We start from the raw sequence: 14,277 nt of genomic DNA, 5'->3' as shown, positions 1-14,277 counted from the left end.
GAATGAGATGTAGCTGCAGGGGGGGGGGCCCTTACAAGATTTTGCTATGGGGCCCTGTTATTTCTAGTTACGCCCCTGTATGTATCCCTTGTGGATATCTGATTGTGCATATCTAATATTAGATACAAACATTAACAAATTATGTTTTTACTGTTTTGAAGATCAGTTACGGAGCCACGGACTATTCTTTAACCAATAGGCTTCTCTATCCTCATGTATTCCGGATGGTGCAGAATGACCATGTTCATTATATGGCTGTAATTAGGTTGTTGAAATATTTTGGCTGGACGTGGGTTGGCATATTTGCGTCAGAAGATGATGCCGGAGACAAAGATAAAGAGATATTAATGAAGTACATGAAAAATAATGGTATTTGTGTTGAATATACATTATCATTTGGACCTTATATGTATAATGATCCCATAGATCCAGAGTTTATTTTACAAAATGCAATTTCTGTTATGGAAGCCTCCAGTGCTAAAGTAATTGTATTATGTGGATCTTATATCAGTAACGATGAATTTAGTACATTTATACATCATACAAATGTTCTCTATAATAAAACATTTATTGTTCCTCCTCTGAGGCGTCTTATCCTTTCTAGATATAATCCATTAGTTGAATTTAATGGTAGCTTGTCTATGGAACTATCCCCTTTATTCTTCCCAAACAAGGAAACATTTTTTGATGGAATTGAGAAGACGTATACTGTAAATAATTCACCTCTGTCCTGCGAGATTTTATCACTTCCAAAGTGTATGTCTGATAACAAAGGAAACAGAAATAGCACCATAATATGTCCATGTAGCTATAATGGTTCTGTGTACGAAGAAATCAATCCAAATTATTTTAATTTTGTGCATCAAGGAACCACTCCACGAATTTATTATGCGGTAGAAGCTATGGCCAAAGCACTGCATGATATGAATCTGTTCTATGAAGGAAAATTGTCTGATAAGGAACCTCGTTATTACAGACATAAGGTAGAGTACACAATCTTCTGAAGGGATTTTAGGAAATGTATAAAGTAATATGTTACTGGAGTTGATGATCATTTGAAAGGTAAAAGTGATTCAGTGATATTTCAATTATTCAACCTCCCAGCTAAAAGTATTGTAGCAATGTTTGGCTTGTAGTGGAATAGTTTGTGGGGATGCTGATGTAATCAAAGGATTATAATCTGGTATGGACATCAAGGGAAAACCCCCTTTTAAATTTTTGATATGGGCTTCCTCTTTTTTATCCATATCAGTCCCTAATCAATAATATGGGTTTGGTACTGACTTGGGGTGGGACACAATATTTTTATTTCTGGGTTTGCTTCTGAAATTTGGGGAAAGAAAAAATGCCATGGCATGTACGTTTTGCTGCAGTACACCCTACACAGCATACAGGTGCACCACTTCACAAGCAGTTGAAGTTTGAAGTAAAAGGAGTTTGTAATATTTCTCTTTATTATTAAAAGATGTGCTCACCGCTTTTGATTTTATCAACTCCAATGGCATTTGGAATTATCATTCAAACTTACAACAGGTTCAGCACGCCTCCCATGAACCCTACCCAAGTATGTCTAACTGATTACTACTAGCAATGAGTTGAACATACCTCAGTCACTTTTTTTGTTTATAAATAAATCAGCTAGCTATTCCCTTTATCTATAACAGACCCTTTTAATCAATGAAGTTCTGCTATAGATGTTAAGGGGTACCCCCACTCCCACAAACAAACAACATAGGGTCCCTTCCAAATTTCATACCAGGCCCTGAGGGGGTTGTGTGGATTTTAAAGGGGAGCCCCATGCAAAAAAAAAGAGAAAATAAAACGTTAAGGTTAAATCCCATACAAATAACATGGGGACCCCATGAAATCCATTACCAGGCCCTTTTATTCTGAGCATGCATCCAGGCAGGCCAGAAAAGGGGAGGAATGAGCATGTACCCTCCAAACCATTCCTCAGTTGCAACACATAGGGGTCCATATATGACACGTGATTTTCTCATACTTTTAAAGATGGTATAAATGCTTCTTTAATGGAAGCATACATCAAGGTTTTACCCAGGTGGCAGTTGGTTCCCTCATGTTTTTCTGCCATTTCTCAGAGCATGTCACCCTTATGTTAATAGTTTGGTAATCCATTATTTATAAAGTAGAAAGGATCATATTGGCCAACAAATGCTTTTTTAAATTGTACTGGGGTTCTAAGGCCTACTTAGTTTGACTTCATAGTTTTTCTTTGTAAGGATGGAACCATCATTTTATTTTGATCCATGTAAGAAGTTTTATAGTAATCCTGAATTTCTGGAAGGCCCATCCCTCCTATGTGTTTAGATTTCTTTAGCACATCTTACCTTGGAATTAACACATATTAATCAAACTGAAATGTTGAAAGTTTAAAACATTTGTCAGGGTCAGGGGTAAGGTGCAAAATAAGTCTAACATTTTTGTCAGGATCATTTTTTTAGAATGCTAACCCCCTGTGCCAAGAAAGTTAGGTGTGAGAGCACTTATTTTCTTCTAAATTATGATATCTGTGGTTTGTAACTGTATGAAAAAAGCAAGGTAGAAGGACTGTCAACATTTGTATTGCCTGAAGAATCCCAATATACAAAACCTAGCAGGGTTATCCTCAAAACGGGTGAAGAGTTTGGAGAAGTCAGGAGAGGGGAACAATCTAGGACAACATAGTTGAACTGGAAAGTGAGCTGAATTAGAGAATTTTTCCAAATAATATATGTTGGCCTAGATTGTTCACTTCTCCTGCCTTCTCCAAACTCTTTCCCTTTTGTGGATAACCCTGTAGAATTTTTTTTCATTAACTTTGTAATGAGCTAGACAAAGTGAGTTTTGATTTCCTAAAAGGGAAAGAGCTGGTTCTTTTACAGTTTAAATAATATGGCCACCAAATCGACAGATTTTATGAGTATAATCTCTGAGGGAGACACTGCTAATCTGGCTCTTAGATTGTACACTTTCTGTTAAGGGCTCCATTATAAGTGCAGATATTCATTGAGACAGAGGGCAGCCCCTGAATCTTGCCATTTGTAATCAAAAATATGTGAAATAAAATCCCTGAGACATATACTTGAGCTGAATCCATGGATTTCAAAGCTATAATAGTTGAAACGAGGGATCGTATAAAACTACATTTTTGGAGGACATGTTTCAGATAGTCCGAATGCATCCTGTCAAAGGTTACTTTAAAAATCTATTGTCAATAAAAGGGATGGGTACATTTTCAAATGTCTAATTCAAATTAACAGCCTGCATGTTACATTGGGTGCTTGCCTTCCTTTGACAAATCAAATGTGATCAGCTTTAATAATTTATGGGAATTTAACTAGTAGACGAGTATTGACCAAGGCTTTAGAAGAAATCTTAAGGTCAGTATTTAGAAATGATTTCCCTGTGACAGATTGCTATTTCATTTTTTAACACAAGTTTGTTTTTTCTTTCTATATTCATGTTGAAGTTGCATCAATATTTAAGAAAAGTTAAATATGCATTTGGTTTAGATGAGCCGGCGCCATTATTTAATGAATACGGAGAATTTGTTTATCACTACAAAATAACGAATTGGATACATAAGGATACATACAATGTGATTTATAATGATGTGGGAAATTTTACATCCTGGGCACCAGAAGATCAGCAACTTCAAATTAATACTAACGCCATAATATGGAAGTTTGATGATGAGGTAGGTCCATTATGTAAGCATGGATCAATAATAAGCATTAAGCCATTGAGCCTAAAACTGTTAATAGAAAACAAGAACTGAGTAGAGATAAATCATTGTTTGCACATTTTGCTCACAGAATTATATGTGTGATTGTACATATTCATATTGTACGGGTTCCATAAGCATAGCTAGCAAATTCTACACTAATGTCTCACACCAATATACTTCCTAAGAACCAGAGCAATTTTTACATTTCTGCATTTTTTACCTGAGAAGTTGATTTGACTGATATCATGTGGAGATCAAAGGTCAATCAACAATGTAATACAGTTACATTGTTTTTCTGAATTATACTTCTGAAAAGTTCTAACCAACCCTGTTTAGAGGATCAATATTTGACAGCAGCTACTGGTGTATTACTCAGTCAGTCTGGGCCATCATTTTAATTGCTGGCAGGAGGAGTCGAAGAAAGGGGAAAGGGGCAGGACATGCTACATATGCCCTGTGTACCTCAGTAAAGTTTTTTTTGGTGCATGCCTAAGGTCCCCAGCTAGCAATATTCATTATCTCTCTGGACAATTCTACTTTTATGTTTCCTGTTTGAACATGGTTCACTTACAGTAATTGTACAGTGTGGCATTGCGTGGCAATACCACTGTGTTATGCAGCCTCAAAGTGACCCAGGATTCTCAGCCAGAGGGGCTGAGTGGCTCCAGGAAGAAAGTACTTGTACCAGGAAAGAACTGCCATTTCAGTCGTTTCCTTGTTTTCTGGATCCTTGTTGGGATCCTGGAGCCAGGAGATTTCTTAGAGCTCTGGGTGGGACAGAATCTCCAGTCCTGGGTCCATGGGTTAGTAGTGACCAGCACCTAATTGTGCACCTGTGTACATCCCTCATGAAGAGGGTGCTGGGATGTATTGAGGGCCCCACCTGTGAGTCAGGAGAGCTCCACCCCAGAGTCAGTGTGTATTGGCCAGTGCAGCAGGGTGCTGCAGGTTTGTGAAGCCTATGGTGAGGATTGGCACGTTATTGAGATTGTCTGGGGGAACCAGCCAGTGGCTCTGAAGATTGAGGCCGGAGCAGCAGTGCTGCAAGAAAGAACTATTAAACAACTGGGACACCGTGAGTGTATGGAACAACTCAGTGATTGGTGAGCAAATATATATATTCTGCTGAAGACAAGCTATTGTATGTTGAGCTTCCTTGAGTATCTGCTGTTGAAAGACCAATACAGACTATGTGAGCTCCCCAACATCACAACAGATATTAACATTTCACCTAAAAATGAATAACTAATGAAACAAATGCAATTATTGCTTTCTATAGAATAAGCTCAAACTCAATGGAGTGTTTGCTCTCCAAAATTGTAATAGTTACTGCCAGGCTGCTATTCTCACTGGAGTCCTTAGAGATTGGTAAACATAGACATCCAGCTAAGCACTACTGAACCTGACACAATGCTCTGGGTTCTTTCTCCTCCTTTACCTTATGCTTCCACACTAATGATTTTATCTTTCACAATGTCCAAGCACAACAGCATTGGCTTTGTAACTCACCATTACTCCTATTGCTCCCATTTATAATGTTTACATTGCCTCATGGTTCCCTACTTTCATAATTGTCCACCTGATTAACCTCTTCTTCTACAGCATGTAGTACAAGCATCCATCTTTAAACCTCTGTCAGCTATGAGAGACTCCAGCAAATAACAACAGCTGGACCAATGGAAACTCACTCACTCTTCCATTTTATATAGTCCCTTCCAAAGCTGCTTTGTTCCTTTGCTGAATTAAACCCTCTTGAAATCCTGTTATCATCACCTGCACCCCCCACCAAATGTGTCTCTCAGCTATCTAATTTTCCTTTACAAATGAACTCTTCTCCATATCCACAATTTCTGTCAAAGTGGGAAGCAGACATTGGTTGTCTGAAAATCATAAACAAAATATTTCTCATCTCTCTCATTGAATTTCGATATTTTGTAACACTGAGGAAATGTCTGTCTGACTTGCACAATACTTCTATGATATTACAGGTGAAACTCGAATAATTAGAATATCGTGCAAAAGTAATTGCAGTAAGTTCTGCAAAATGGGCCCAAACCAAGTACTGAGTACATATGCATGCTTGTACTTTTCAGAGGTCCGATATTGTTCTATGTACAATCCTTGTTTTATTGATTGCATGTAATATTCTACTTTTTTGAGGTTGTGGATTTGGGGTTCTTGGGGTTTTCATGAGCTGTAAGCCATAATCATCACAATTATGACAAATCACGACTTGAATTATCTTGCTTTGCATGTAATGAGTCTCTCTCATATATTAGTTTCACCTTTTGAGTTGCATTAGTGAAATAAATAAACTTTGCACGATATTCTAATTATTCGAGTTTCACCTGTACATTCAATTTTTCCAGAGATGTCTCCTCAATGTTGGAGAGGCTGTGTGAATGTAGGTACTTACATTCATACAGTATATGGTGGATTTGGCCAGTGAATCAGACTCTTTGGACCATTATATTTTACTTCCAGTGACTTTTGATCCATGGGTCATTCTGTATAATTGTACAACAAAACCAGCAGGCCAATGTCATGTAACCCACTGAACATCATTTAGTCTAGGCAGTAAATATTTTATTATTCTGGAAACAATTGAAAGTTCCTTTTATCAAATTATAGTTTTAGGAAATAGATCAGGTCCATTTAAATGGAAGATTTGACTCATGAATCTAGAGATACTTGAAATCTTTTCTGTAAAACATAGGCCTGCTGGGTCAGTTGTAAGACCTTAGGTTCATACTTGGATCTTATGTCATTTGCATCTTGATTTGCACTATGGCAATAGGTTAGATATATAACTGTATTATGATATTGTCTTATTTCTATCTCCTGTATCTCTTTCCTCGTACTTCTTATCCTTTTCTTACCTTAGTTTGTGCATTGTATACATCATAGTGTGACTGATAACATGCAGTGATTTTAACACCTGAAAATGCTATGACCACTGATGTGTGTATCTGCACATGCTCTACCTATTTTGAAAACTGAATAAATAATATATAAATAACACATAATTAACAGACCATAAATGATGATAGAGTGTAAAACTGGCCATCAACAGAAGATTTATACTGATGGAGAATAGATCAAAATATAACAGAGAAAAAGAGTACAGGGAGGAGTATTACTACAAGGATGAAGAGACCACAGAGGACACAGCAATGTGAAATTGGCCAGAAGGCAATTTTAAATCATAAGACTAGGCCAAAATGCATTAGAATATACTGTAATTCAGAGGATACAGTTAAATTGGTCAACAGCAGGGCAGTGTTAATCAGGGATAATAGGCCTAACTGGTATATGCCTTTAAAAAAATATATATATTTTTTTTCTATGGAGACAGTGGGTGTGGTGAATGTGAGTGATATGATGTCGGTTGGTTAAGGTGCACACTGTTCATGCACTTAAGTTTTTGTTCTTATACCAAAGGCAACTCCAAAAAGATATGGTCAATAACAAGTAAGTGCTGTGCTTTGAGCACCCCAAATAATAAAATAAGAAATGAAAACCTCAAAATTTCACCTCTGAAATAAAGCCTATTTCTTGAAGGTAAACTTTGTAGCAAAAAAGTTGCATTTTGTCCTAAAATACACCCCTTTCAACATACAAAAAACCACACAAAATTGAAATGAAAACACCAAAATAATTCCCCTAAAACAAAAGCACACTTTATTTATGGGAAGCCTTTGAAGCAAAATAAAAAGCAGTTCGCCAATAATAAACAGCTCTACCAGCATAAAATCATAAAACCCCTAAAATAATTTAGAACACAATATACCACCACTTAAACCACCCCCCTCATTTTTAGGGAAGCCTTGCAGCAAAAATATTCAAAAGCTTTGCTTTTGATTGGTGAGTAGCTACAAGTAACCACTGATCTTAAAATAACCGCAAAATACAAAACATTGTAGATCTGTAATAAAAATAAAAACAAAAACTCCCCTGAAATGAAACAAAAAGACACCAAAGGGGTTGAGTGTTTAAATAGTTTTCAGAATGAATGTACAGTTCACTACAATTCATCTCTACCTGTGTAGTTTGTTAGCTTCTCTTATCCTTTCCCTACAACAGAATCCAATACAGTGGCTGTTCGCTAACCTCTTTTATATTTAGGGGGCTGGCTTATTCTGAGGTCCTCTTATTGGTCCTTCTAAAGTCAGTCATACACTGTTAGATCTTAGGCAGATTCACAGGATTTGCTATAGTGGCTGTTGTGACGGACCCATTGTTAGCTTCTCTTATCCTTTCCCTACAACAGAATCCAATACAGTGGCTGTTCGCTAACCTCTTTTATATTTAGGGGGCTGGCTTATTCTGAGGTCCTCTTATTGGTCCTTCTAAAGTCAGTCATACACTGTTAGATCTTAGGCAGATTCACAGGATTTGCTATAGTGGCTGTTGTGACGGACCCACGTACTCAGGATGAGTATGTCCGCCACTGTCTTCTTCCTTGCTGAGGAGATATCGCAACCTGAAGATCCTTAGCTCCCAGTTTCCCCAGTCACTAGCCAAGGCTCGAGTGTAGGGTAAACAAACTCTGCAACTGCACAAACTTTTATACAGCAAGTGATGAAATCAGAATATAATCCCATCACATCCACCCTCCCCTCCCAGACCATCGGTCTGCTCAACACCACAGGTGTCCACTACCTTAGGTTCATACTTGGATCTTATGTCATTTGCATCTTGATTTGCACTATGGCAATAGGTTAGATATATAACTGTATTATGATATTGTCTTATTTCTATCTCCTGTATCTCTTTCCTCGTACTTCTTATCCTTTTCTTACCTTAGTTTGTGCATTGTATACATCATAGTGTGACTGATAACATGCAGTGATTTTAACACCTGAAAATGCTATGACCACTGATGTGTGTATCTGCACATGCTCTACCTATTTTGAAAACTGAATAAATAATATATAAATAACACATAATTAACAGACCATAAATGATGATAGAGTGTAAAACTGGCCATCAACAGAAGATTTATACTGATGGAGAATAGATCAAAATATAACAGAGAAAAAGAGTACAGGGAGGAGTATTACTACAAGGATGAAGAGACCACAGAGGACACAGCAATGTGAAATTGGCCAGAAGGCAATTTTAAATCATAAGACTAGGCCAAAATGCATTAGAATATACTGTAATTCAGAGGATACAGTTAAATTGGTCAACAGCAGGGCAGTGTTAATCAGGGATAATAGGCCTAACTGGTATATGCCTTTAAAAAAATATATATATTTTTTTTCTATGGAGACAGTGGGTGTGGTGAATGTGAGTGATATGATGTCGGTTGGTTAAGGTGCACACTGTTCATGCACTTAAGTTTTTGTTCTTATACCAAAGGCAACTCCAAAAAGATATGGTCAATAACAAGTAAGTGCTGTGCTTTGAGCACCCCAAATAATAAAATAAGAAATGAAAACCTCAAAATTTCACCTCTGAAATAAAGCCTATTTCTTGAAGGTAAACTTTGTAGCAAAAAAGTTGCATTTTGTCCTAAAATACACCCCTTTCAACATACAAAAAACCACACAAAATTGAAATGAAAACACCAAAATAATTCCCCTAAAACAAAAGCACACTTTATTTATGGGAAGCCTTTGAAGCAAAATAAAAAGCAGTTCGCCAATAATAAACAGCTCTACCAGCATAAAATCATAAAACCCCTAAAATAATTTAGAACACAATATACCACCACTTAAACCACCCCCCTCATTTTTAGGGAAGCCTTGCAGCAAAAATATTCAAAAGCTTTGCTTTTGATTGGTGAGTAGCTACAAGTAACCACTGATCTTAAAATAACCGCAAAATACAAAACATTGTAGATCTGTAATAAAAATAAAAACAAAAACTCCCCTGAAATGAAACAAAAAGACACCAAAGGGGTTGAGTGTTTAAATAGTTTTCAGAATGAATGTACAGTTCACTACAATTCATCTCTACCTGTGTAGTTTGTTAGCTTCTCTTATCCTTTCCCTACAACAGAATCCAATACAGTGGCTGTTCGCTAACCTCTTTTATATTTAGGGGGCTGGCTTATTCTGAGGTCCTCTTATTGGTCCTTCTAAAGTCAGTCATACACTGTTAGATCTTAGGCAGATTCACAGGATTTGCTATAGTGGCTGGTTAAATAAATTAGAACAATATACCACCACTGAAACCACCATCCCCCCTCATTTTTAGGGAAGCCTTGCAGCAAAAAAAATTAGAAACTTTGCTGTGATTGGACAGTAGCTATAAGTAACCACTGATCTAAAAATAACCACAAAATACAAAACATTGTAGATCTGTAATAAAAAATAAAAAACAAAAAACTCCCCTAAAATGAAAAAAAAGACACCAAAGGGGTTGAGTGTTTAAAGAGTTATCAGAATGAATGTACAGCTCACTACAGTTCATCTCTACCTGTGTAGTTTGTTAGCTTCTCCTATCCTTTCCCTACAACAGAATCCAATACAGTGACTGTTCTCTAACCCCTTTTATATTTAGGAGGCTGGCTTATTCTGAGGTCCTCTTATTGGTCCTTCTAAAGTCAGTCATACACTGTTAGATCTTAGGCAGATTCACAGGATTTGCTGTAGTGGGTGGCCTTGCAGGCTCACTTTGATTAATCAGCTTTTGTTGAAGGAGCCAGGTAGTGTCCACAGCCAGACAGCTATAGATACTATTCATGTATTGGAACAATGATGGCTGCTGATCGCCAGAATACAATAGCCACAGATGTAGATTCATCATCCTCATTGTTTTGCATGGTTGAAGAATTTTTCTAGTTTTTCGTTATGCCCACCGGAAATAAATCTATTAGTGTATGGCCAGCTAAAGACTGATGGTCACAGTTCAAAGGCCACTCAGTGCATTAAGGTTTAAAAAAATGTCCTGGGTTAATCTGCACATAAGTTTTTCGGTACCTAATCGAACCCATGATATTGATGAACCTGAACCTCATTCTATTGGATATGATAGACCTTTACAAAAAAATGATAATGTTAATAGTAATAATATCTGATTTTCAGGTTCCGGTATCTCGGTGCTCAGATCCCTGTTTACCTGGAAGCAGAAAGAAGTTTGGATCATCAATTCATGAATGTTGCTATGACTGTATCCCATGTCCAGAAGGAGAAATATCCAACATTCCTGGTAGACTTTGCATTGTTTGTTTGTGTTTTGTCTGTTATTCATTACAATTACATGCCTTTGTATAAATACTTTCGGACTTTACAGTCTATAATAAACAGAAAATCAACCTCTTCAGGGATCTGATTATTGTGACAATGACACACAATTCCGCTATACCTCCTGCTTATCCCTAATACAAAGAATCAGCTCACTTCTGCACTTTCCTGGAATCTGCCTTGTGCTACAAATGTACTAACAGAGAATAGGAAAAAGTATGTACATTACCTCATAAGGGTTCAGTTAGCACCACAGAAACCTTTGTGTAAAGTGCTATCTGGGTGGTATCTGGGTAGAGGGAGTAGCTGCAGAAAAGGAATGTCATGGCAGTGGGCCATTCTGTCTATAGGTAATTGGTCATCACTCATCATGATTCATGTTGAATTGTCATCACTGGAAGATGTGCTTCAGATTGGATGTACATTAGGGGTACTATGCTCTTATTCCTTCAAGTGGAGGGGGGTGGCAAACTGGGGCACCGCTTATAAAGAGGGCAAAGCAGCTCCTCCTTGGTAAAGCACTTTGTCTCCATGTTAATGAGGAGAAGGGCCTCATCCTCAATGTCTGGAAAGTTATCATTTAGCGGCAATAGAGATTCCACTACTAAATAAATTACCTGTGGCTGCATCAGCTGGAGGATGAGCCAAACCTACAGTCATTCCTTACTTTAATATAGACTTCTGAACACAGGGTCAAAGATTAATAGATAATAGACATGTGCGATTCGTTTCGTTCCGAACCGAAATTCGGACGAATTTTCAGACATTCGGATGTATCCGAATTCCGAATTACAGATATAACGAATGCAAACGAATCCGAATTTCCGTTTCCGAAATTCGGTAGCGGTACTTCGTTTGAACGTTTGTTTCGTATTTGTTTCTTATTCGTTTCGTTCGTTGGAGCAAAGTGACATTAGAGAAGGAGAAAAAAAATTTTCCCCCTCAAATGTCTCTTTGCTGCAAACGAACTAATTAACGAAACGAATAAGAAACGAAAATGAAACAAACGTTCGAACGAACTACCACTACCGAATTTCGTCCGAATACGAATTCCGAATACGAATTGACTTTCACATTCGAATCCCGAAAAACGAAATAACACAAATACGAATTAAAACGAAACGAAACTAAACAAATTTTTTGGCAGTGCACATGTCTAAAGAACACACTATATTTGCTGTTTCCTTGGCAGCGAAAGGGTTAAAGACCCTGAAAGTATAGAAAAATACCTGCTGATCTGCATAGAAATGCTCTCAGATCCCGTATCAGTCCTGCCAATGTCTCTATTGCTTATCAAACCTACTCCCTATCCTATTCTCCACATCATAGATACAATTCATTATGAAATTCAAACATAAGAACCAGGAGGGCTAATTGAACTTCTTGAGATAACACAGGAGGTGTGAGCAGGGAAACTCTGATAATCATATAAAATGCTTTCAATGGCGTATAAAAAATAAACTATATGAAAAATAACTATTATATGACAATGTATAATGCTATGTGTAATGTTGGAGAATACAGGTTCTCCTGCCAAAAGTCCTTTCACTTCAATATGTTATTGGAATAATGTCCTCAGAATGTGAAGAAAGAATGCCCTTGAAGGATTTGCTGTGCAGACATTTGGTCTCCTAATATTGTACAGTGAGACAGTTGTTTTAGGGAGGTCTTGTGTGACATCGGTCTTATAAGCTTGTGTCCCTGTGAAGATGCTGGGCAATGGCAATCAAATGCCAAACGTCGATGGGCCATGAGAATCTCTTTTCCTAATCTTCACTGTATTTTATTTCATCTGTATTTTTTCTTTGTAACTAAATGAACCTCATGAGCACATATTGTTCCTCATCAATTTACCAAATCTATCTATCTATCTATCTATCTATCTATCTATCTATCTATCTATCTATCTATCTATCTATCTGTCTGTCTGTCTGCAGCAGCTATATACTGAATATCTATTTGTAATACATTTTAATAATAACATTTATATATTATATATGTAGGTAATGTGTTATATTTTATTTTACTCTCCCACAATGCACTGATGGAAATCCAATTGCTGACTGTGAGGCAACACAAGACATTGTTCTCAGACTCTATGACACAGATGCTCATTGTGATGGTATTTTTCTTCCTGCAGACAGTGAAAACTGCATGAAATGTTCTGATGAAGAATGGCCAAATGAGAAGAAGGATCGGTGTGTTCCAAAATTGATGGAATTTCTCTCCTACACTGATGATACAATTGTTGCAGTATTTTCAGCTGTCTCCATCCTCTGTTGCCTTCTGACTGGTGTAATATTGGGGATGTTTATACATTACCAGGACACACCCATTGTTAAAGCTAATAACCGGAACCTGAGCTATCTTCTCCTGGTCTCCATCATGCTGAGCTTCCTCTGTGTCTTCTTGTTCCTCGGCCATCCAGTAGATGTAACCTGCATGCTGCGTGTAACCTCTTTTGGTGTCATCTTCTCAGTTGCCGTCTCTTCTCTTCTTGCCAAAAGTATCATGGTGTGTATTGCTTTTAAAGCCACCAAACCTGGGAGTTCCTGGAGGAAATGGATGGGAATCAAATTGCCGAATTCTATCATGTCTGTGTTATCAATGGTGCAAGTTATAATCTGTGTCACTTGGTTGTCTATTTCTCCTCCCTTCCAGGATCGAGACACTCACTCTTATCAGGGAAAGATCATCATTCAGTGTAATGAGGGTTCAGTTATCGGCTTCTACTCTGTCCTGGGATATATGGGACTTCTGGCAGCTGTGAGCTTCATTATAGCTTTTTTAGCCAGGACATTACCGGACAGTTTTAATGAGGCCAAGTACATCACCTTCAGCATGCTGGTGTTCTGCAGTGTCTGGATTGCCATGATCCCGGCCTATCTGAGCACCAGAGGGAAATACATGGTGGCTGTGGAGATTTTTGCTATAATGGCCTCAAGTACTGGACTTCTTGGCTGTATATTTTTCCCAAAATGTTACATCATTCTGTTCAGACGTGAGCTGAATACAAAATCTGGTTTGCTTGAAAACAGAGGATAATTATTTATGATGACCTCTTGAAATCAAAATATAATTTATGATTACTAGAAATGGTTTTTGCATTAGGATCCTTGTTTTTTGTAGTTCTGATGTTTAATTCTTTCTTGAGAATAAAGAACAATAACATGTTTAACAACACAAGACATTTAATGTGCTGAATCCTCATATCTTCCTATATATTAATTCTCTATATCATAAAAACATTTTTTATTAGTAATATGTAACCATATACAATATATAAATAATAAATACAGATCAGTTTCCACAATATAATACAAAGCCTCTATATGTAGGCCCCTGTTTGGCACTACA

At 37.3% G+C, this 14,277-nt stretch overlaps 1 protein-coding gene across 1 annotated transcript in view; it reads left to right on the top strand.

Moving 5' to 3' along the window:
* Nucleotides 1–13,965, top strand: part of LOC108802206 (vomeronasal type-2 receptor 26-like) — a 26,738-nt gene extending 12,773 nt beyond the window's left edge. Inside the window, exons 3-4 of the mRNA XM_018574074.1 lie at nt 10,762–10,885; nt 13,061–13,965. Of these exons, the coding sequence (XP_018429576.1) occupies nt 10,762–10,885; nt 13,061–13,965 (1,029 nt within the window). The remainder of the gene's footprint in view (nt 1–10,761; nt 10,886–13,060) is intronic.
* Nucleotides 13,966–14,277: the final 312 nt, after the last annotated feature.

This window comes from Nanorana parkeri, unplaced genomic scaffold (genome assembly GCF_000935625.1).
Source record: "Nanorana parkeri isolate BGI_ZX_2015 unplaced genomic scaffold, ASM93562v1 scaffold2720, whole genome shotgun sequence".
Classification (NCBI taxonomy): Eukaryota; Metazoa; Chordata; class Amphibia; order Anura; family Dicroglossidae; genus Nanorana; species Nanorana parkeri.
This window is presented reverse-complemented; position numbering and strand designations above follow the sequence as displayed.